The sequence below is a fragment of the Oncorhynchus mykiss genome, chromosome 19 (assembly GCF_013265735.2).
Source record: "Oncorhynchus mykiss isolate Arlee chromosome 19, USDA_OmykA_1.1, whole genome shotgun sequence".
NCBI classification, from domain to species: domain Eukaryota; kingdom Metazoa; phylum Chordata; class Actinopteri; order Salmoniformes; family Salmonidae; genus Oncorhynchus; species Oncorhynchus mykiss.
The window spans coordinates 9,881,132-9,904,700 of record NC_048583.1 but is presented as its reverse complement, the minus strand read 5'-3'; the positions used below and the strand labels follow the sequence as shown (position 1 = coordinate 9,904,700).

The following is a 23,569-nucleotide window of genomic DNA, read 5'->3' as shown; positions in this document are numbered from 1 at the left end:
AGCCTCCGAGGGTCGTCACTAGTAACCACATTCATAAAGTCAGAATTATGTCGAAACCAATGACGTCACCAAACCCGGGCTTTGATTTTATCTCAGCCCAGAGTCTTTTGACCTGCTGCAATGAATACTCCAAACATGAGCCCTGGCCAGCCCTGCCTTTTTAGTGTTGCCTAAAACCAGCAGTTATGTGTACGGTGGCACTTTTAGGAGGCGGAGTCAAAGTGGTTAGCCAAAGTCATTTTGGAGTCGTACCTAAAAAGTATATTTCGGCGCGCTGGCGACTGTTCCTTCCCCGAGGGGAAGAGAGCGCAAACAAAGATTTGTCTAACTAAACCAAGATAGACCACAGCCTGCCGTTTCCAATGGTAACAAATGACCGGATTCTTCACATTTAAAAATCCAGTGAAATATCTGTCTCATTTTTCTATCTGTGGTGCAAAGATTATAAGGGGACCCGGTGTAAAACTTTGTTAGCTTGCTATTGCACATTTTGTTATCCCATGATGATGTTGTTCAGAGTTATTGACCTCACAGTAAACCAGATTTAAGTAAGGTATATTTCAACATGTTGACTCAAAAGCTGCATTGACAGATATGGGGGGTGATGTGTGCCAGAATTAAGCCTAGGCACCCGTACCACTGTTTGGCTGTTGACTGCTATTGAACGTCTGACTGACATGACCAGATACCAACCTCTACATGACGCCTGCGTGTTAATGAAAGTCATAGGGTGCATAGTTTATATTTATATTGATTCAATCTCAACCATAACTGTTAGAAATGTACAGTTTTTCCCGTGCAAGCCGACATTCCGATATAGCCACCTTGTTATCAATAATGGCCTAGAAAAGATTACGTCCAATCTATAGGTAATCTGTCTTTCCCTCAACACCTGTTATCTTATCTCGCTGTATACAGATCTAAATGTTGTTAGCCAATCACAGACGGTGTTTTTTTATTTATTTATTTATTTTTATTTCCCCTTTATTTAACCAGGTAGGCTAGTTGAGAACAAGTTCTCATTTGCAACTGTGACCTGGCCAAAATAATGCAAAGCAGTTTGACACATACAACAACACAGAGTTACACATGGAATAAACAATCATACAATCAATAATACAGTAGAAAAATCTATATACAGCATGTGCAAATGAGGTAGGATAAGAGAGGTAAAGCAACAAAGAGGCTATGGTGACAAATTAATTACAATCTAGTAATTAAACACTGGAATGGTAGGATGTGCAGAAGATGAATGTGCAAATTGAGATACTGGGGTACAAAGGAGCAAGATAAATAAATAAATACAGTGTGGGGATGAGGTAAATTGGATGGGCTATTTACAGTTGAGCTATGTACAGGTGCAGTGATTTGTGCTTACTGCTAGTGAGGGAGGTAAGAGTCTCCAGCTTCAAAGATTTTTGCAGTTTGTTCCAGTCATTGGCAGCAGAGAACTGGAAGGAGAGGCAGCCAAAGGAAGAATTGGCTTTGGGGGTGACCAGTGAGATATACCTGCTGGAGCCCGTGCTACTGGTGGGTGCTGCTATGGTGACCAGTGAGCTGAGATAAGGTGGGGCTTTACCTAGCAGAGACTTGTAGATGTTACCAGTTCCCAGCATCAAACAACCAATAAGAGTTGAGTCCATGGCTTTCAATCGAATAGAGGAGTTAATAGGCTTTCCCAGAGGGTCCGTGCTATTCAGATTCCTTGGGATGTCCCTCCCTCAATCAAGTATAAATGTAAAATGGTTCAGTTTAGTGTTAGTTAAGGGTTATAGTTTAGGGTTCAGGGTAGGGACATCCCAAGGAATCCAGATAGCAGTGACTGTTCATAAAGTGAGAGACGGGCACGGTATTTGAGAGCTCGGTGGCGACACAGACATTCATTTGTTTGTTTTTCTACAAGCGGCAGAAGTGATTTTCCAGAGTGTATACCCTAGATAGTTTCCTTAGAGACAATGAAAATAATTAGCAAGATGTCTTTGATCCGATTGTAAGTAGGCTATATTTAAGTTGTGATATTGTTGCAAAATATTTATTTCTACTGTGTGAATAAGGCAAATTTGTTTTATTTGAAAATAATTTATTTTTGTTGATAACGAGTTGAAAGCACATAGGCAATATTATTTACTGTGTCGAGTAGGCTAGTGTACAATAATAATGTCATTTGATGTGTTAGTATTATTTATCTAATTGATAAATTACATTGTAAATGTGGATGGGTATGCTACTTCATTCAATGATTATGGTATTGTACAAGGTAGATACAGGAGTAGCCTATAGTCTACAATAATAATGTCATTGAATGTGTTATAGTATAACTTATTTCATTGATGAATGAAATTGTAAATGGGGATGGGTAGGCTACTTCATTCAGTGAATACTGAATGTCTTGCTATCTCTGGGAGTATGTTAATGAAGGCTTTTCAGCTGTTGAACTATGGCAATGTCAAACTCATTTCTAAGTCCTTCTTTCTTTTAGTCAAGAAGTGATGAGCCAGAGAAACCAATCAGCGTCACTGCAGCTGTTCTACCCACCACCCACACTGCTCTCCCTCCACAAGCAACCACATCCTCTTCTCCTGCTCAACTAATTTGCCACCACACTGAAAACGACTTTACATACATACCTCTGTGCCCATCTCATTGCAACATGATCCATCCAAAGCCTCAGCTGGACACCTAAAATGTGAGAAATTTAAACAAGACGGTACAGTTGTGTGTGTGTGTGGACGGAGTTCCAAGAAAAGACATGAGAATATGGCAAAGGAGATAGTGATGAGAGAGATCATACAGTATGAAAATAAAGACACTTTGGGATCTAAAATGTGCGTGGGGTGCCCTCTTGTGTCTCCTTTTTGTCCGTTTGAGGATACTACAGTCACCTCTGGTGGAGGTTCTTGGAACACTGCTATTTAGTCTGAGCAGAGGTTGACGAAAACCTTCAAGGTGGTGCTATGTTGCATGTTATCATGATCCTTTTAGGTTGTAGATAGCACCTTTTTTTCTGAGTGTAGGCCAATATTGCAGTGGTGGTTTGTGGTTTTCTGTAAAAATGAATGCAACAGGCCCTGTGCTTCTCTGGAGGATCTAACAAGATAGTGAATCATTGCATCAATGACAGTACGACGATAATGAACATGTCTAACTTGCACTGTTATGCAATTATTAAGAGACTAGATACAAATAGCTAATCCTGGCGACCACTGTTCTAGCATTAATTAATTGAGGCAAGCAGGTCAGAGATGCCAAGGTGGTACCCAACAATATGCTACAGTACTGTAAGTGTATAGTGTAAATAACAACTACCAATAAACCTTCTAAATTATAAACATTTAGTCAATCAAATAATTACTCTGTGAAACGAGGATTGCATTTACTCTATTTAACTAATATGATGAAATAATTGACACTCAAACAATTAGTGTACATGAAACATTATACATTACAGAATAACACAGAGTATTTGACTATCACCAAATAGGCTAAAACAACATGGTAACATGTGTCTTCAGTTCAGAATAGTCTCTATGAGAAAACACAATGTGTGTCTGATACACGGTAGCAAGTTCTCAAAGTATGAACACTGTCCTTTTAACCAAATTCAAGCAGAAACTCACGCCCAACCCAAATCAACATTTCTTTGCTAGTTAAAACAAGACAGGAAAACACAGCCAGATTCAAATCTAATCAACTCAATGTAAATGAGAGGGGCGCATCCTTGTGTTGCTCCCTTTTTGAACTATCCGCTGCCCGACCAACAAAATAACACTCCCTGTAACAATAAATCCACAGCACTTACAGCACAAAGAAAATATATACCAATTCGTAGCTCTGTGAATTCTTGAAAAATTCAAACATGACAATTTCATTCACACAGTAACATTCATTTCGCTGATTCACCTTTTCATCTGTCTTCACACCTCTCCTGCCATCAGTGACCCAAGGACTTCAATGTTCACGTCTCTTCTTAAAGATCGCCACACTCTTATCTACTGGGTGAAATACTGTGCCATCACAGCAGCAAGCTTTGTGACCTGTTGCCACAAGAAAAGGGCAACCAGTGAAGAACAAACACCAATGTAAATACAACCTATATTTCTGTTTATTTATTTTCCCTTTTGTACAAAACACTGTACATAGACATAATATGACATTTGAAATGTCTTTATTCTTCTGGAACTTTTGTGAGTGTAATGTTTACTGTTAACTTTTGATCGTTTATTTCACTTGTGTTAATTATCTATTTCACTTGCATTGGCAATGTAAACATATGTTTCCCATGACAATAAAGCCCCTTAAATTGAATGAAAGGTATGTTTGAACCTTGTAAAAGGCCACAGATGGTCTTCCATCCAGACAATGCAATACATCGTGATTGAGTCATCATGCTGGGCCTCACACACCAGCCAGTCACCAGTCGCGAGTACATCGCCTTCTCTCATTCTTCCACTGCAGTCGTCATTCATGGAAAACAAATAAAAAATCAAAGGGCCTTATGCAGAGCATCAAAACCTTTTGTTGTGGTTGTTTTTACTGATGCCTGTTTATTCATAAAAAGCAGAAGATAGTAAATATCATTAATCACAATGGTTAACTTATGCAAATTAAATAGGAAAACATTTCAAGCTTATCAATAGGATTACATTTAGCTGAATTGGGTACACATATGGCTCAGGGGAAAATGTAAGAAAGGAAAACACAACCAGATTCTAATCTAATCAACTATATTTAAATGATAGGAGCGCACCCGTGTGTTGCTTCCTCTGAACTTTCCACAGTTTCCCTGTAACTATAAATCCAAAGCATCTGCAGTACAATGAAATATATCCACATTCATAGCTCTTTACGAACTCTTGAACAATCCAAACATGACAATTTCATTCACACAGTAACATTCATTTTGTTGATTTACGTTTTCATCCGTCTTCACACTTCTCCTGGCATCAGTGACCTTCCACGGGGTCACTAACCTGTACCTCCACTCGGTACCGGTACCTCCTCTATATAGCCCCGTTATTGTTATTTTTATTGTGTTACTTTTTATTTGACTATTTTTACTTTAGTTTATTTAGTAAATATTTTCTTAACTGTTTCTTGAACTGCATTGTTGGTTAAGGGCTTTGTAAGTAAGCATTTTACAGAAAGGTCTACCTGTTGGATTTGGAGCATGTGACAAATACAATTTGATTTGACATAATCCAACATTTTAATATCTTCCATTGTCAATAGATATGCCTTTCCTACCTCCTCCTCCAGGTTTGGATGAACGAACCAACCACACCCTCAAGACTGCCATGGGCAAGTCCCTTGACGGGTTCCGGGAATGGTGGGAGGACAACCTGAAGGTCATTCTCTTTGCACACAACAACAGTGTCCAGGCCTCCAGAGGACTCACCCTATAGCCTGCTGTACGGACTGGAGCTGCTGCTGTATGGACTGGAGCTGCAGCTGTATGGACTGGAGCTACTGCTGTATGGACTGGAGCTGCAGCTATATGGACTGGAGCTGCAGCTATATGGACTGGAGCTGCAGCTATATGGACTGGAGCTGCTGCTGTATGGACTGGAGCTGCAGCTATATGGACTGGAGCTGCAGCTATATGGACTGGAGCTGCAGCTGTATGGACTGGAGCTGCAGCTGTATGGACTGGAGCTGCAGCTGTATGGACTGGAGCTGCAGCTGTATGGACTGGAGCTGCAGCTGTATGGACTGGAGCTGCAGCTGTATGGACTGGAGCTGCAGCTGTTGACTGTGGTAAACAATGCAATTGTATATACAATTATTGGATATACTGTAGTATTTCAAATTTGTGATAGTGTTAGTCTAAGTCAATTGCTATTTTTGTATAACATATTTTCAGATCACTGAAACTCCACCTGATCTGGTGGAAGTTGTCGAACCAGATCAGAAGACCTTCGAGGACCACCTCCAGGCACGGACTGAGAAGGATGTGGAGGTTTTTGACCAGGTAAAAATGTATTGTCCGCTGTTAATTTATTTTCTGTCCCTCCAAGAGATATGTAAGTGTATTTGAAATAATATGAAATATACATTTCATTTATTTATATTATCAATCAAGGTGACATTGAACATTGACAAGGCACAGCAGTAACAGAAGGAGAGCTACTGGAGGATAATCAAGGATGGGACCAAGAGCTTCTACATCCGGGTGAATGACTTGGTTTGGAAGAAGGACGAAGGGAAGGCGAGACCTGGAAAACCTTGCTGCTCTTTCTCTCCTAGCTGGGTTCACCATCCGTTAAGGTGAATATAAAAATCTCAGATGATACCTATTTGCATTTGCATCCTCATAGTGGGCTGCGTCACCATGCTGTCTGCAGTACCAACACTGGCCCAGAGGTTTTTCCAAATAGTCAATCTTAAGGCTAACCACTGGGACACAGTAAGTAACCTCCGCTGCCAGGTAGGTACTGTTAAGGTGTATGACTCCAGTGGTTATGACACCACCCCAGAGTTTCTCTGACAAATCACCTCTCATCTTTTCCAGGGACCATCCCTTACCTCCCTCATCAACCCCACTGACATAACAAATTACAGACGGGTATCCTTTCTTTCTGTCTGCAGTTAACAATATTGAATGTCTAATCAAACATTTAAATTAAACTATTAATTAACTGTATTTTTGCATACCTGATCAGCCTGTAACCTGTGTGTTTGCTTGTTTATGTCTCTGTCTCCTACCCTGTTCCCTGTTCTCCGGGACCTAGGGGCTCTGCCCAACACCCAGACATGGATCCACCTGATGTCGTCAATTACCAACCACCCTCCAACTTTTCATCACATCATCTACAGCTACTGTTATTGTCATGTTGTCATTATCTGCTAAGAAATGTTCTTGCTCTGTCATACTGGGCACATAGTGTTTTTAGTTCATCTGTGTATCTCACATTAACATTGCAAACACTAATTGCTCCGGTAAGTCACTCTGGATAAGGCAATCTGCTAAATTACTAAAATGTGTAAATGTAATAATCAAATGTATTTGCATATGAGTGAAGTAGAAATTAGCTGGCTGTGATCTAAGGTAAGTAACATTCATGTGTGGGGAGGACATCGAAATTATACATTTTTTGTTTTACCCCGATGCCTGTTTATTCATAAAAAAGCAGATGATAGTAAATATCATTAATCGCAATGGTTCGTCTATGCAAATTAATAGGAAAACATTCCAAGCAAATTAATAGGACTACATTTAGCCTAATTGGGAACAAATATAACGCGGGGGAAAGTCAAACGATCCTAGTCAATCTATTGTTGTGTTTATCTGTTAGGTGTATGGATAGACCCACACCGATTTTAAGATTATGGTATTTTTCTGTAAGCATAGCCTACCACTAATATTCTACATTGCGGAGCATTTAATAAAACAACCATATTGTCCTGTGATAGTGACACTTGCTTTCATTTAAAAGTGAATGTTTTCATAAGCCTCTAGGTCTACCAAGAAATGATGTTGAGGCTGTTCAAGACCTTCGATAGTCTACTAGCCTATGTGGAAATAATCGTGGAGTTATACCCTAGATCACTTTACATATTCTGGACGGTTGTTTTTCTCAGGCTAATTAAACAAGGGGTAGCATATGCTTTTTACCTGTATCTATAACAAGGGTTAGGCCTATATCCTCACATAACCCCTCAATTCGAGCCCTGCTTTTAACCATAAGACATCTGCACAGAAATGTATAGCCTAAGGATTGCATGGTGTCAGTGATTGTGTTTATTAAACCGTTAAACTGGGAACTCTGGTGAAAAAGCGAGGTCAAATCATGACACCAGTGATTTTCAGGTCAGAGAAAGATGCCTGAATTGGAATTCCGAGTTGGATGACCGTTCAAAACTATTTTTCCCAGTCTGAGCTCGTTTTTTTCAGAGTTCCCAGTTGTCTTGAATGCACTGAAGTCGGAAGAGGTGATATGCCTATTTTAGCTAAATCGACAAATTAAATTGATTAGATTACTCTGGCAATGAAAAATGTTTTTTACAAAATCATGTAGATGTAGACGTTTGTAAGGCGTTCATGTTGAGATCTTTAATAATAAACTAGTCACTTAAACTGACGCTTAACACATGTAGACATTTTTAAGACATTCGGGGTAAGATCGTTCATAATAAACTTACAAGCAAACTGACACGTGACGTGTCAGCGCCACGTTGCATGACGTGAACACAACGTATACATGACGTGAACCTGTCACGTGACGTGAACGTGCTGGCAGTTTGACACCTTAGAAAAAAAGTGGTCTCCGTTGACAGTCCATTTTAATTCATGCTGGTATTTTATGGCACTAGGAAGACGTTAGGTGACTTCGTGAGAGGTATCAGTAGCTTCACGAGGCTTAATTCCGGCACTTATCACCCCCCATAGCCTACCCCATTCGCCCACCTGAAACCCTCTTCCCCAAAGCTAAAGTGTGTGTGTTTTTTTGTCTTACAGCCTGCTATGGTATTTAAGGGTCACAGTGAGGTCTGAAGTTGAAGCTCATTTACTGCATTTCGATCCATTTTTGAAGTTTTAAATTGTTTCTGAAATATTGTTGTGTAAAAAAATGTCAGAACGGCAGTATGCGCCACTCCACAGGAAACAACAATGGTCTTCTTTAGATTCAGGCAATCAATAGAAGCAGGTCTGTCTGTAGAAAATAGATTTAACTGATTTCTTTTATTTTTTAAATCTTTTTGACTAAATAATGATTTGACATTAAATAATTAGATCTACTCATACTGTCTGCTTCAAACATATCAAATGTACTACTTTTCTTTAAAAGAAACTATTAACGACATAGATAACCAAACACATTAACATGAAAATCTTTGTGTATACAGAATTGGACCATTTCCCTGTCCTGCTAAGCATTCAAAGCGTAACAAGTACTTTGGGTGCTAGGGTAAATGTATAAAGTACATTATTTTCTTGAGGAATGTAGTGAAGTAAAAGTCAAAGTCAAAAATATAAATAGTAAAGTACCAGACACACCAGCTAGCACATTTGGTTCCTTGGCAGTTGAGGGAACGTACATTTTTGCTTACCCATTTTGAGCCTGTAATTGAAATCACAAATGCTGATGCTTCAGATACTCAACTAGTCTAAAGAAGGCCACTTTTATTGCCTCTTTAATTAGGACAACAGTTTTCAGCTGTGCTAACACAATTGCAAAAGGGTTTTCTAATAATCAATTAGCCTTTTAAAATTATAAAAACTTGGATTAGCTAACACAATGTGCCATTTGAACACAGGAGTGATGGTTGCTGATAATGGGCCTCTGTTCGCCTATGTAGATATTCCATAAAAAAATCTGCCGTTTCCAGCTACAATAGTAATTTACAACATTAACAATGTCTACACTGTATTTCTGATCAATTTGATGTTATTTTAATGGACAAAAAAATGGGACATTTCTAAGTGACCCCAAACTTTTGAAAGGTAGTGTATATATAAAAAATACATGAGCTCACTCAGTCTCAACTTACTGTTGGGAGTTAGAATAATAAAATACACAAAGTGCAACTTTAAAAATTGGTTTCGCATCAGCAGTCATGCACTTAGCCCATGTCAGCAACATCTCCTAGAGATGAACGGACTTTGGTGTGAAAAGTGCAAATCAATCCCAGAACAACAGCAAAGGACCTTGTGAAGATGCTGGAGGAAACAGGTACAAAAGTATCTATATCCACAGTAAAACGAGTCCTATATTGACATAACCTGAAAGGCCACTCAGCAAGGAAGAAGCCACTGCTCCAAAACCGCCATAAAAAAAGCCAGACTGCAACTGCACATGGGGACAAAGATCGTACTTTTTGGAGAAATATCCTCTGGTCTGATGAATCAAAAATATAACTGTTTGGCCATAATGACCATCATTATGTTTGGAGGAAAAAGGGGGAGGCTTGCAAGCCGAAGAACAACATTCCAACCGTGAAGCACGGGGGTGGCAGCATCATGTTGTGGGGGTGCTTTGCTGCAGGAAGGACTGGTGCACTTCACAAAATAGATGGCATCATGAGTAAAGAAAATTATGTGGATATATTGAAGCAACATCTCAAGACATCAGTCAGGAAGTTAAAGCTTGGTCGCAAATGGGTCTTCAAAATGGACAATGACCCCAAGCATACTTCCAAAGTTGTGGCAAAATGGCTGAAGGACAACAAAGTCAAGGTATTGGAGTGGCCATCACAAAGCCCTGACCTCAATCCTATAGAAAATGTGTGGGCAGAACTGAAAAAGCATGTGAGAGCAAGGAGGCCTGACTCAGTTACACCAGCTCTGTCAGGAGGAATGGGCCAAAATTCACCCAACTTATTGCGGGAAGCTTGTGGAAGGCTACCCGAAACGTTTGACCCAAGTTAAACAATTTAAAGGCAATTCTGCCAAATACTAATTGAGTGTATGTAAACTTCTGACCCACTGGGAATGTGATGAAAGAAATAAAAGCTGAAATAAATCATTCTCTCTACTATTATTCTGACATTTCACATTCTTAAAATAAAGTGGTGATCCTAACTGACCTACGACAGGGAATTTTTACTAGGATTAAATGTCAGGAATTGTGGAAAACTGAGTTTAAATGTATTCTGCTAAGGTGTATGTAAACTTCTGACTTCAACTGTATGGTCGAATTACCGACCGGGATGGGGCCCATTGATCAAAAAATGTATCTTCTCTCTGCCCCATGTCAAACTGTGTAGGATTGCAATAAATGTGCGTTAAAACGGCAACATTTTCTGTATGCCCAATGGCAAAATGTGCAGAATTGCCACCCCTCATGATGAGTTCTGTTTTTTTGAGGCCCCCACCCCATCAAAGTTGCCCATCCCTGATTTAAATAGAACCATGAGGAAAGCTGCAGAAAACATTATGCTGAAGTATGGAAATTCCCATAGAAGAACATTGTTTCTTAACGATCTCTGAACAATTTACTTTAAATAGAACCACAAGGAAATGTTAAGGGAAGGTTGTATGCAAAACGAAGAAGAAACATATAGTTCTCAGAACGTTATGTGCTAGCTGGGAAGGTTATGCAGGTTGTTGGAGAAACCACACCACTGCTCAGCATTTGAGGGAATACTCAATTATGAAAGAAAATACTTTAAGGTGAAACTAATATCTGTATTATTTAGATACATAAATAATTATTATGTTAAAAGAACACAAGATACAGACACGATAGTCAAAATATAATGCAGTCCAGAAAAAAGGATGTTCCCATACAGAATTACATAAAAAACGTTTTTTCATAACTCACATTCAAAATTAGTGGACTTTAAGTCAAGGATAGTTTTTTCCAATAACACGGTAAGCCTATACATAGCCTAAACATTTGCAAATTTAAAATGTTCACTTGAAAAAGCCAAGGTTTAAAAGTTGTTGTTTTTTTGTGTAAAATCTGAACCTAGATGAAGGCTATATCAACACAAAGAAAATCCTATGCTAAACTGAAGTGATATATTGACATGTAAGAAACACATTGAATGAAATAATTAACACAGCAGTAGCCTATATATAGTGTCCATTACTCCTTCCAGAAGCCTCTGTTGTGGGCCACCGCCTCTTTGAGCCTGGCCAGCAGCATCTCCTTGGAGGGGTAGATGGGCAGAAAGAGTAGGAAGTAGCAGGTATGGGATTCTGGGAAATGTAGTTCAGTAGAGTTCTGCAGGACTGCCACAGTAATCTGGATCTTGTCCATGCCCAGGATAGGAACGCGCTCACAGCCCGTCAGGAACACTGAGAAGGAGGGGATAGATCGTGAAAGGAAGACTGAATGGGAAGAAACATAGTGAATTTCTTTGTGTTGCAGGTAGCCTAGCCATTAAGAGTGTTGTGCCAGTAATCGAAAGGTAGCTGGTTTGAATCCCTGAACCGACTAGATGAAAAATATGTTGTTGTGCTTTTGAGTAATTGCTCCTGTAAGTCGCTCTGGATAAGAGCGTCTGCTAAATTACTAAAATGTCAAATGTGTTCAGACACATTTTTTTTGTAAAAGCTCTTGTGGAACAGGAAGTTCAAATATGCAGACAAAACCCTGAACCAGCATTATGAAAGACTGTATGGTTTCTCCAGTTTTACTCAACCGAGAGCAATTTAGTGCCATACTTACGGAGGAAAGCTTTCTTTTGGTCGTCTGTCAGTTCCTCAAAAGCCTCCCAGAATGTGATGATGTTGGGATGTCTGGCATGGTACTCTCCATCATACACAGTGTTCTGGATATACAAATCAAACAAATGGCAGCAATAATTAAACAATATTAAACTTGTACGCCATTTAAACGATTCACCACTCAAAGTCACACAGTATGTCACAAAGCACCATGTATAGCACATTATCTCCTAGCCCCAGTCCTAACTTGAGAAACGTACCCATAACTTGACATCAAAGCAAATCCCCCATTGATATACAGTGCCTTGCGAAAGTATTCGGCCCCCTTGAACTTTGCGACCTTTTGCCACATTTCAGGCTTCAAACATAAAGATATAAAACTGTATTTTTTTGTGAAGAATCAACAACAAGTGGGACACAATCATGAAGTGGAACGACATTTATTGGATATTTCAAACTTTTTTAACAAATCAAAAACTGAAAAATTGGCCGTGCAAAATTATTCAGCCCCTTTACTTTCAGTGCAGCAAACTCTCTCCAGAAGTTCAGTGAGGATCTCTGAATGATCCAATGTTGACCTAAATGACTAATGATGATAAATACAATCCACCTGTGTGTAATCAAGTCTCCGTATAAATGCACCTGCACTGTGATAGTCTCAGAGGTCCGTTAAAAGCGCAGAGAGCATCATGAAGAACAAGGAACACACCAGGCAGGTCCGAGATACTGTTGTGAAGAAGTTTAAAGCCGGATTTGGATACAAAAAGATTTCCCAAGCTTTAAACATCCCAAGGAGCACTGTGCCAGCGATAATATTGAAACTTTCAGCTCATACAAGGAGAAGACTGATCAGAGATGCAGCCAAGAGGCCCATGATCACTCTGGATGAACTGCAGAGATCTACAGCTGAGGTGGGAGACTCTGTCCATAGGACAACAATCAGTCGTATATTGCACAAATCTGGCCTTTATGGAAGAGTGGCAAGAAGAAAGCCATTTCTTAAAGATATCCATAAAAAGTGTCGGTTAAAGTTTGCCACAAGCCACCTGGGAGACACACCAAACATGTGGAAGAAGGTGCTGGAAGAAGGTCAGATGAAACCAAAATTGAACTTTTTGGCAACAATGCAAAACGTTATGTTTGGCGTAAAAGCAACACAGCTCATCACCCTGAACACACCATCCCCACTCTCAAACATGGTGGTGGCAGCATCATGGTTTGGGCCTGCTTTTCTTCAGCAGGGACAGGGAAGATGGTTAAAATTGATGGGAAGATGGATGGAGCCAAATACAGGACCATTCTGGAAGAAAACCTGATGGAGTCTGCAAAAGACCTGAGACTGGGACGGAGATTTGTCTTCCAACAAGACAATGATCCAAAACATAAAGCAAAATCTACAATGGAATGGTTCAAAAATAAACATATCCAGGTGTTAGAATGGCCAAGTCAAAGTCCAGACCTGAATCCAATCGAGAATCTGTGGAAAGAACTGAAAACTGCTGTTCACAAATGCTCTCCATCCAACCTCACTGAGCTCGAGCTGTTTTGCAAGGAGGAATGGGAAAAAAATTCAGTCTCTCGATGTGCAAAACTGATAGAGACATACCCCAAGCAACTTACAGCTGTAATCGCAGGAAAAGGTGGCGCTACAAAGTATTAACTTAAGGGGGGAAGAAACTGAATAATTTTGCACGCCCAATATTTCCGTTTTTGATTTGTTAAAAAATTTTGAAATATCCAAAAAAAGTTGTTCCACTTCATGATTATGTCCCACTTGTTGTTGATTCTTCATAAAAAAATACAGTTTTATATCTTTATGTTTGAAGCCTGAAATGTGGCAAAAGGTCGCAAAGTTCAAGGGGGCCGAATACTTTCGCAAGGCACTGTAAATGCATCAACACTGACTAATTTATGCCCTAATTTCTCAAATCAGCACCCAGACCCACACTGAGTAATGAATAATGGTTGTATATAGACCTGTTTGAGCGTGTCCCAGTCGTAGTCCTCTTTCCCCACCATGACTCCCCTGAGCTCCTCAGGCTGGAACAACTCCACCACGTCCCTGTCACACACCTTGAAGAAGCCTCTCCTGAACTCTTCAAACACCTTCTCCGCTGATTGGTTGAAGGCAAGGTTGACGTAGGCATCAACAAACTGCTTCCTGTAAAAATGGTATTTAATGGTATTTTAATATTTTCAAAAACAGAAAACAGAACAAGCAGAAAGCATGCTTGTTGTAACTTCTAACTTCTAAAATTGAAACCTTGTATTATGCATTACAGACAATAGAATGTAATGTGAGCCAGTTTGCTACAGCAGGAAAATAATCCTGCAGCAACAGGAAATGTGAATTATTATGTGGATTATAATTAATGGACATTTTTGTAGGGGTTGATAAATTTTTTTGTAAGGGAAAATCAAGTCTGAAGCCTTTTTAAACCTCAAATATATTCTACACTTTTAAAATGTCCTGCATTGCAGGAAGGTTCTCCTGCAACAGAGTGATCAAATTAAGATCTTACATCTGTAGGAGTAAAAGTTGCTGAAGCCTTACTTGTTAAAACTTGTGACTGGTTTTCCTGTTTCTTTGGGATCCAACTCCACCTTCTGGTCATCCCAGATCACCTGATGAAAATAAACAGTTTTACCACTATGCACATACTGTATCTAGGGATATTTCATTGCTCAATCAGTTTCAATATTATACATACGGTGAAGGTCATGTCCAGGTTTTCTTCAACATCATCATCAGTGTAGTCCTCCAAGAGGTACCGCAAACTCCTTCAATTACAGCGAAAATAAATTTATGTTGAAACATTTTCATCTGTTTCTAAGGGACACTAATTCAATGCTAAAATGTACATTCTAAAATACAAACGTACCCTCCCACAACAGGGTCAAACTCTCTCAGGTCCTCCAGTGAGGGCTTGACCCCCACCATCTTCTTGAACAGGGCCAGAGGGAAGGGCAGGTGTACAATGTTGTGGTTGTACAGGGCCATGCCACACAAGACACCAAACAGGAAGTAGCTCTTCTCCTCCACTCTGGGCTGGTAGTAAGGGTAGGTGGCACATGAGCCAAGGCAGAGATCAAGAATAAACATGAACAGGCACCATTCTTCTTCAAATAACTTTTATCTCCTTTGTTGTATTATGTTGTTGTCTGTATACTGCAATTCAGCTTTTAGTTGTGAATGTGTACAACTATAAAACCTTGGTACATCAGGAGGAGAGTAGGGAGTGATGGTGATTATACTTGTAAACAATTCTGTATTGATTAATACAGTGTAGATAGTGGCACTGCTGTAATGGTTGAATCTCTTTCTGTTGCTATTAACTGACTAAATGTATTTAGATTATTTTTAGAATATTATTCCATTACTCACCCATTTTAATTTGCTTGAGAGTGCAGTGATTTATTATACAGTAATGACATCATAATTCCCTAATTCTAATTCTTACCTTGGCAGGGAACCAGACCAGTGTCTTGGTGTCGTTGTACATGAACATCTCAGACTCTGGTGCCAACAGCTCTTCAAACACATGGAGGAAAAAGTCCCTTATGTTGACGAGCGACAGCTTGATGTCCTCCATAAACCGCACCTGAGGGATAAAGCATCAAAGGAACGTTTAGGTTGAGTTCTGACATTGTCTTGTAGTCTTACAAAAAGCATTTCTTAATTCAGGTTGTCATAATTTTACCACAAGTTCTCTCTGGAAGTAGTCATGATCTGCAGCACCCAGTTGTCTGAAGGTGTCTTCGATGAGTGACGGGCGCCTTAAGGTCAACTGGAAGACTGGAGCAGGGGGAGATTCTGGGTTGTCTCGGAACGTTCCAGAAGGATACATCACTGTTAGCCGGTGGGTGAGATGGTGAACCACCTGCAATATATAAATATACACTCGTTAAATTTTTTTTTATGTCACTTGCACAAGTTCCCGTGAAATTACTTTCCTGCTTGCATTTTCCCAACAATGCAGTATTCAATATCAGTAGTACTATATATACACATATATATATTTTTACTGTTAAGTAGAACATAAACACAAGAAATAGAAATAAGAACACAAGAAAGTAAGTAAGCTATATACAGGGTCAGCTCCAGGGTCTATTTATAGTGATATACAGACTGGTCTTTGGAAACCACTGGGTAGGCTATGGTATACTTGAAAACAAAGATTCATTAAAAGGATTTAAAACAACCAGTGGAATAACACAGTATACCTTAGTAAAAAGTGCATTGTTGTTGAAAATCGCCATCTTGCAGATCAGACTCAACACAAATGGGTAACGGCAAAAGATGACTGGTGTCACCTCTGTGTCCTAGAAGTGACACAAAAGAAAAATGAAAGTGCATCTCAATAGTCTACATGGGTTCCATCTCTGTCTCATTCCATCAATCTGCACTGAAACAACTGGACAAGTGAAACCAGATTCCACCACTTTATCATTCTAACATTTTAGTAATTTACAGATGATTTGGTTATTTTATTACCTCCCTTGTTGACCAAAAGCGCCAAAGCTTCACATCATCCATAGGAATTATCCTATCAATGATCTCTTCCACATAAAAGGTACTGGCGGGAACTTCCTGGGTTCTTCTGGCCCTTTTGTTTGCCTTTGAAATAACATAATGTCAGCATCAAAATACATTTGCACATGTCCCTTGCACATGAGGAAGTGAACAGTTCACAATATGAAGTATGTTAGGGCATGATCAACAATAATGACAGAGACGGCAGAAAATGGTCAGGAGGATTATAAAAATGATTGACACAAACACGGACTCTGTGGAGGTACTTGAGGGCTTCCAGCAGGAATTTGACTCCGGGGTTGTGGGTAGCCAGAAGACCGTTCCTCAGCATGAATGACAGGGCATTCTTCCATATCAGAATGTGCTTAGTCATGATGGAAGGCTCCAGTGACGACCACCAGTCTTCTATAACATATGATACATGAATACAAGTCCAAAATATGTTAATTATATTGCCTGTGCAAAAAAATATTATCTTATAATATATGGTCATGTGTCACAGTGTCAGCTATGCTTCTATTATAATGCAATTCTTCAAAATGATACTGATGCCAAATTTGCTGATAAACTGAAAAGGTCAGATGTTATTTACTTAAAATTTTCATGGCCGTTTCATTCAGATCCTCAGCGATAACTATTGCTAAAGCCATGACCATGTTCATGACATTCTGGTCATCGTGGAGAAGAGGGATTGTGGGTAGTAGCATAAAGATCTCTGGTGACTTGATGACAGCTGCTGAACTGCAAAGAGTGTCCACCAGTGGCAATATATTTACCTATATGGAGAATATATATAGACATGAAGAGAGTTACATTATGCTATCATGATCCTCCATTCAAAATATATATTGATATTTAATAGATTGTTGATATTTGTTTAAGTCTTTGAAGAGTGAGTTAGTCTTAGCTGATTTCCTGATCCATGGGATGTTGAAGAGCTGATCAAAAGCCTGGCTAGCAGCCTCTAGGTCCACTCTTAAAGCTCCTGCAGCTTTAGTTGATGGAGACTCACTGGTAGAGGGTATAGCATGGGTATAGTATTATCATTGACACAACATACTGTACACACACAGTGTTCATTATAAACTATCCAAACATTCCATTTTAAAATAGCTTACCTGGCTTTGGTGAAACTGGCCACAAGACTTGAACTTGTTGAGAACATCAAGGATATTTCTCTGTTGAAACAAATGTGGACATATTTGATGTTTCAGTACAATTATACTACAAGAAATACAACTTTAAAATAAATGTTTTTTTATTTCATTTTGAGTTTGCTAGTTTTTTTTTTTTTTTAACTAGCAAAGAACCTTTGTCTATGGTGGATTGTATGTTTTAATATTCAACGTAAATAAATATAATAATAAATGAACCTTTGCGCCTCTGAATTTCCTTGCTCCATCGACAGCCATTTTTGCAGCTTGGCTTTATCTAACCTCCCGATTGGCTGTTCTCTTTCAGAACTCTACAAAGGAAGATAAAGCAATATAAGAATTTCAAATATCTCAAACATGAATTAGCTGCTTGAGACATTTAGAATGTTCCAGTCTCCCTTTTACTGAGGTATAAAAGGTCAGAAACATTACCTCAGTGGTGTAAATGAAGTTTGAATTCCATCCCACTGATATCTTCATGTCTGGTAAAAAAAAGAAAAGAAGAGGTTGTAGGGACGTCAAGTCTCGTTAAACAGTATGTGTTCTAATTCAGTCACCCAAAAACGTCATAGTCAGCATGTAGCTGCATTATATAATTGAATAGAATCAAATACAAAAGAGAATAAAAGACAATAAAATAGACATTGTATCTGGTACCGTTGTGTAAGACTGTTGCTGCCCCACCAGAAGCCCTTTCCAGCAGCACTAAGGTGGGTCGCAAGCAGCCCTCCGTAATGCCAGTCCCTAGCTGACCTTTGACCCCACTGCCAAAGGCCCAGAGTTGACCTGAGGACCCCAGCACCAGGGTGTGATGGCTGGCAGAGTTACAGTAAGACAAAAACAGTCAGACTGAGAATGTTCAAGATTGGTTTCCTATCTGTTTATTATATGTGTATATATGTGTATAAGTAGCATTATGCTGTTGGTCATTACCTGCCACATGCTATCTGTGAGGCCAGTCCATCCATACCCTCTACCAGTTTGGGTAGGAGTTCGTTAGCTGATGTGTTGTGCCCAAGCTGGCCTCGGGGAAGCCCTCTCCAAAGGTGAACACCTGTCCATCCTAAAGACCACAAAGAACCAGAACCAGTTGTTGACATGTCAAGGCCCAGAGTTGTTCCTGGTCTAGTCCAGTCAGGGCCCTAATTACTTCTTAAATAGACAGTATAATAGTATTGAAGGGTCGACCTTTACTCTGGTAGCCCTGAGGCTAGATCTGTAATAACATCCATAATCAGGACATATTCTGTATAACCTGTGAGTTTCTATTCTGTAAAAAACTGTAACTTCTCATTTAGTATGAGACTGTATTCATGCACTCAGATAACAACTTGTATGGTTCATTGTGTATTCAGACACTTGATCATTTGTTTTTCACCTCTGTTCAAGGTCATTTCATATAACTGGCTTTATTTATATGTGATGAATTGTATCTTCGAGAGGATGCTGACTTTGTGTGCAGAACTATCTCCCAGTGGGCCCACTGTTTAGGACATTAAATACTTTTTATGAACTAATGAACTGCCGTAGTATTTGTCTCCTTTCACACCAACATCTCCCTTGGGGCCTTCAGTAAAAATACAGTAATAGTATAATACCTTGGTGAGAACAACAGTGTCCCTCTCCACAGTAATAGTATGATACCTTGGTGAGAACAGCAGTGTCCCTCTCCACAGTAATAGTATGATACCTTGGTGAGAACAACAGTGTCCCTCTCCACAGTAATAGTATGATACCTTGGTGAGAACAGCAGTGGCCCTCTCCACAGTAATAGTATGATACCTTGGTGAGAACAGCAGTGTCCCTCTCCACAGTAATAGCATGATACCTTGGTGAGAACAGCAGAATGTGCCTCTCCACAGCTGATGAAGGAAACCCCCAAGACTCTGAGAGCAGGCACAGCACAGATGTTGAACCGGCCTGGCACAGGGAACAAGCATCATACAAGCATCATGCAATGTTCCCACTCATTATAATACATCTGGAAAATGACTTAGTGGTTATAAAAAAAGGAATCCAAGTTCAAATGAACTTTTTATACAAGTAGTGTACAAAGAGAGGTAGAGTGCCGTAGTACCTTTCTCATCCACACGGTTGAGTCCCAGCTGCCCAGCCCTGTTCGCCCCACAGCAGTAGACCAGGCCTGGGAGGGTGAGGGCCAGAGTGTGGGTTCCTCCGGCTGCTACCTGGGTCACTGGGACCCCTATGAGGGAGCGCACCAGGGCAGGTATGGGCTGCAGAGGGACTCCCTTCCCCAGGCCCAGCTGTCCATGGCTGTTCAGACCCCATGAGAACACCTGTCCTCCTGTAGAAGACAAATAAATGACATATTACATTACAATTACATCACAACAATTCCAGAGTTACATTCTTTCCTAATAAATATCATCTCACTGTCCTTTTGATGTTCACTCTTAGAAAAAATAGTTCCAAAAGTGTTCTTCGGCTGTCCTCATAGGATAACCCTTTTAGGTTCCAGGTAGAACCCTTTTTGGCTCCAGGTAGAATCCTTCTGGTTTTCATTTAGAACCCTCTGAAAAAAGGGTTCTACATGGAACACAAAAGGGTTCTACCTGGAACCAAAAAGGGTTCTCCAACGGGTTCTCGTATGGGGACTGCTGAATAACCCTTTTAGGTTTAAGACAGCACCTTTTTTTCTAAGTGTAGTCTAACTGATGCATGTGGTTGTCATAGTTTAGATGGAATGCAGCCTGTGTGAGAGACATCAGTAGGTACAGTATGTTATACCTTTAGTCAGGGCCAAAGAATGGGAATTTCCACAAGCAACCTGTATCACTGTTATCGGCAAGGGCGAAGGTATTTGAACTGGTCTGTGAAAAAAAAAGGAGACATCTAGTACATATTGTCTTTGTTAATGATCAGTGGAATCCAAAGGGACTCTCATTACTTGACAATGTAAATCATGGATGATATTTAACTATCAATATCTATTTCATGTTTAAGTTAAAGGTTTCCTTGCCTTGGCCTGGGGGCTTTGGAGACAGTAGTAAGGGTGATGCCCAGCTGTCCCTCACCCCCTGCCCCCCAGGAGTACACCTGTCCTGACGCGCACACAGCAACAGAGTGGTCCTGACCACAAGCCACAGAGACCACTACCCCCAGACCCTCCACTGGGGCTGAAACGGGTAGAACACATTCAGTTTAATTTGGATGTTCAATGTCTTAGAAAGGGTTAAATGCCAGAAATGCCATGGAATTTAATGCATGAAGGAGTTAATCAACAATTTATCTGAGTCCAGTCACTTCATTGTTCCCTTTTTGTTAATAAAGCCCTACTACACAAGCTTCTGACTTACTTAATTTCGTTGTTAAAGTATAAAAACATGAGATCCCAAACCCTTTCACAGGGTTGGTTGAGTTTCCTCGGGTCCCCACCAAACTAGGTACGGTTGAAGTCGGAAGTTTACATACACTTAGGTTGGAGTCATTAAAACTTGTTTTTCAACCACTCCACAAATTTCTTGTTGACAAACTATAGTTTATGCAAGTCGGTTAAGACATCAACTTTGTGCATGACACAAGTCATGTTTCCAACAATTGTTTAAAGACAGATTATTTCACTTACAATTCACTGTTTCACAATTCCAGTGGGTCAGAAGTGTACATACACTAAGTTGACTGTGCCTATAAACAGCTTGGAAAATTCCAGAAAATGTACATAATTCGAGTCAATTGGAGGTGTAACTGTGGATGTATTTCAAGGCCTATCTTCAAACTCAGTGCATCTTTGTTTGACACCATGGGAAAATCAAAAGAAATCAGCCAAGACCTCAGAAAAAAAATTGTAGACCTCCACAATTCTGGTTCATCCTTGGGAGCAATTTCCAAACGCCTGAAAGGTACCATGTTCATTCTGTCTCCTAGAGATGAACGTACCTTGGTGTGAAAAGTGCAAATCAATCCCAGAACAACAGCAAAGGACCTTGTGAAGATGCTGGTATAAACCGGTACAAAAGTGTCTATATCCACAGTAAAACGAGTCCTATATTGACATAACCTGAAAGGCCATTCAGCAAGGAAGAAGCCACTGCTCCAAAACCGCCATAAAAAAGCCAGACTACGGTTTGCAACTGCACATGGGGACAAAGATCGTACTTTTGGAGAAATGTCCTCTGGTCTGATGAAACAAAAATAGAACTGTTTGGCCATAATGACCATCGTTATGTTTGGAGGAAAAAAGGGGGAGGCTTGCAAGCCGAAGAACAACATCCAAACCGTGAAGCACGGGGGTGGCAGAATCATGTTGTAGGGTTGCTTTGCTGCAGGAGGGACTGGTGCACTTAACAAAATAGATGGCATCATGAGGAAAGAAAATTATGTGGATATATTGAAGCACCATCTCAAGACATCAGTCAGAAAGTTAAAGCTTGGTTGCAAATGGGTCTTCCAAATGGACAATGACCCCAAGCATACTTCCAAAGTTGTGGCAATCCTATAGAAAATTTGTGGGCAGAACTGAAAAAGCATGTGAGAGCAAGGAGGCCTAAAAACCTGACTCAGTTACACCAGCTCTGTCAGGAGGAATGGGCCAAAATTCACCCAACTTATTGCGGGAAGCTTGTGGAAGGCTACCTGAAACGTTTGACCCAAGTTAATTAAACAATTTAAAGGAAATGCTACCAAATACTAATTGAGTGTATGTAAAGTTCTGACCCACTGGGAATGAGACGAAATAAATACAAGCTGAAATAAATAATTACCTCTACTATTATTCTGACATTTCACATTCTTAAAATAATTGGTGATCCTAACTGACCTAAAACAGGGATTTTTTACTAGGATTAAATGTCAGGAATTGTGAAAAACTGAGTTTAAATGTATTTGGCTAAGGTGTATGTAAACTTCCGACTTCAACTGTAAATCCGCTTGTATTTTTTTTAACGCTTCACATTTAAATCACCTACAGAATTCCTTACATTTGGATTCCCTGGTGCAACTAGGGCAGTTTAACACCCTGATGATAAATTAGTTCACCGAGGTGTGCAATTGTTTTGATTGACTTTAATAATTTGTTTACGATGTCTGTGAACATAGCAACAGTTCACCTTCGTTCTTCTGATTTGGATGGCGAAACGAAACTGAAACTGAGCCGATGTTGTAGTTTTATTGAGGGATAGTGTTCCAATTTCTGAAAGTTGTGGTAAAGTTCACTAAGCTAAATATCGGCTACTACACATTTTAATATCATCTGTAATTATGAAAAATAAAGTGAACAGAAATGTTAGCATAATTATAAAGAATAAAATAATTCAGAAGCAAGCATCCTTTTAGCAGCGCTTTAATTCGAAATAGCCTACATAGCGATCCTTACACCCAAATAGTCAGATATAATTAAATGATGTATTTATTACCTGGTAGTTTTGAATCTCTTTTCTTCTGTCTACCAAGTTGTCCCTTTGAGTTGCGCCCACATGATAGGATCCTGCCATCTACGGTGAGAAATAAAGTGTGTTGCTCCCCACAAGCAATTTCTGTGACTTTATCAGAGAATATATTTCCTGCTATCGGAAGAGACACATTCTCAAAGTTTAGACCAAACTGTCCACTCGAACCGTCTCCCCAGCAGAACATGATGATGTGATGATTGACTGATGACTAAAGTGTGGTCCACATAGGTTGGCTATATTGGGCTCTACGTGTGTGTGTGTGTGTGTGTGTGTGTGAGAGAGAGAGCTACTAGTTACCACATCCATAAAGTCGTAATTATGTCTAAACCCCAACTATTTCTACAATTTATCTTCTTAAGAT

General features: G+C 39.8%; 1 protein-coding gene and 1 long non-coding RNA gene across 2 annotated transcripts; both read right to left on the bottom strand.

Annotated features, from left to right (window-relative positions):
• Nucleotides 1-2,948: 2,948 nt before the first annotated feature.
• On the bottom strand, nucleotides 2,949-9,083 carry LOC118941454. The gene is made up of 3 exons (XR_005037657.1): nucleotides 9,049-9,083; nucleotides 4,324-5,749; nucleotides 2,949-4,034 (listed from the first exon to the last, which is right to left on the bottom strand). It is a non-coding gene; the product is annotated as an uncharacterized LOC118941454 (long non-coding RNA).
• Nucleotides 9,084-10,924: 1,841 nt separating this feature from the next.
• On the bottom strand, nucleotides 10,925-23,443 carry LOC110498632 (probable E3 ubiquitin-protein ligase HERC6). The gene is given in 24 exon segments (XM_036954225.1): nucleotides 10,925-11,740; nucleotides 12,114-12,216; nucleotides 14,090-14,273; nucleotides 14,667-14,737; nucleotides 14,824-14,893; nucleotides 14,995-15,161; nucleotides 15,574-15,714; nucleotides 15,814-15,993; nucleotides 16,337-16,435; nucleotides 16,608-16,730; nucleotides 16,900-17,051; nucleotides 17,239-17,422; nucleotides 17,555-17,657; nucleotides 17,765-17,824; nucleotides 18,020-18,111; nucleotides 18,233-18,282; nucleotides 18,458-18,615; nucleotides 18,734-18,831; nucleotides 18,834-18,863; nucleotides 19,629-19,720; nucleotides 19,878-20,105; nucleotides 20,549-20,631; nucleotides 20,781-20,937; nucleotides 23,173-23,443. Coding segments are annotated over 24 exon segments (3,057 nt in total). The 5' UTR covers nucleotides 23,393-23,443; the 3' UTR covers nucleotides 10,925-11,528.
• Nucleotides 23,444-23,569: the final 126 nt, after the last annotated feature.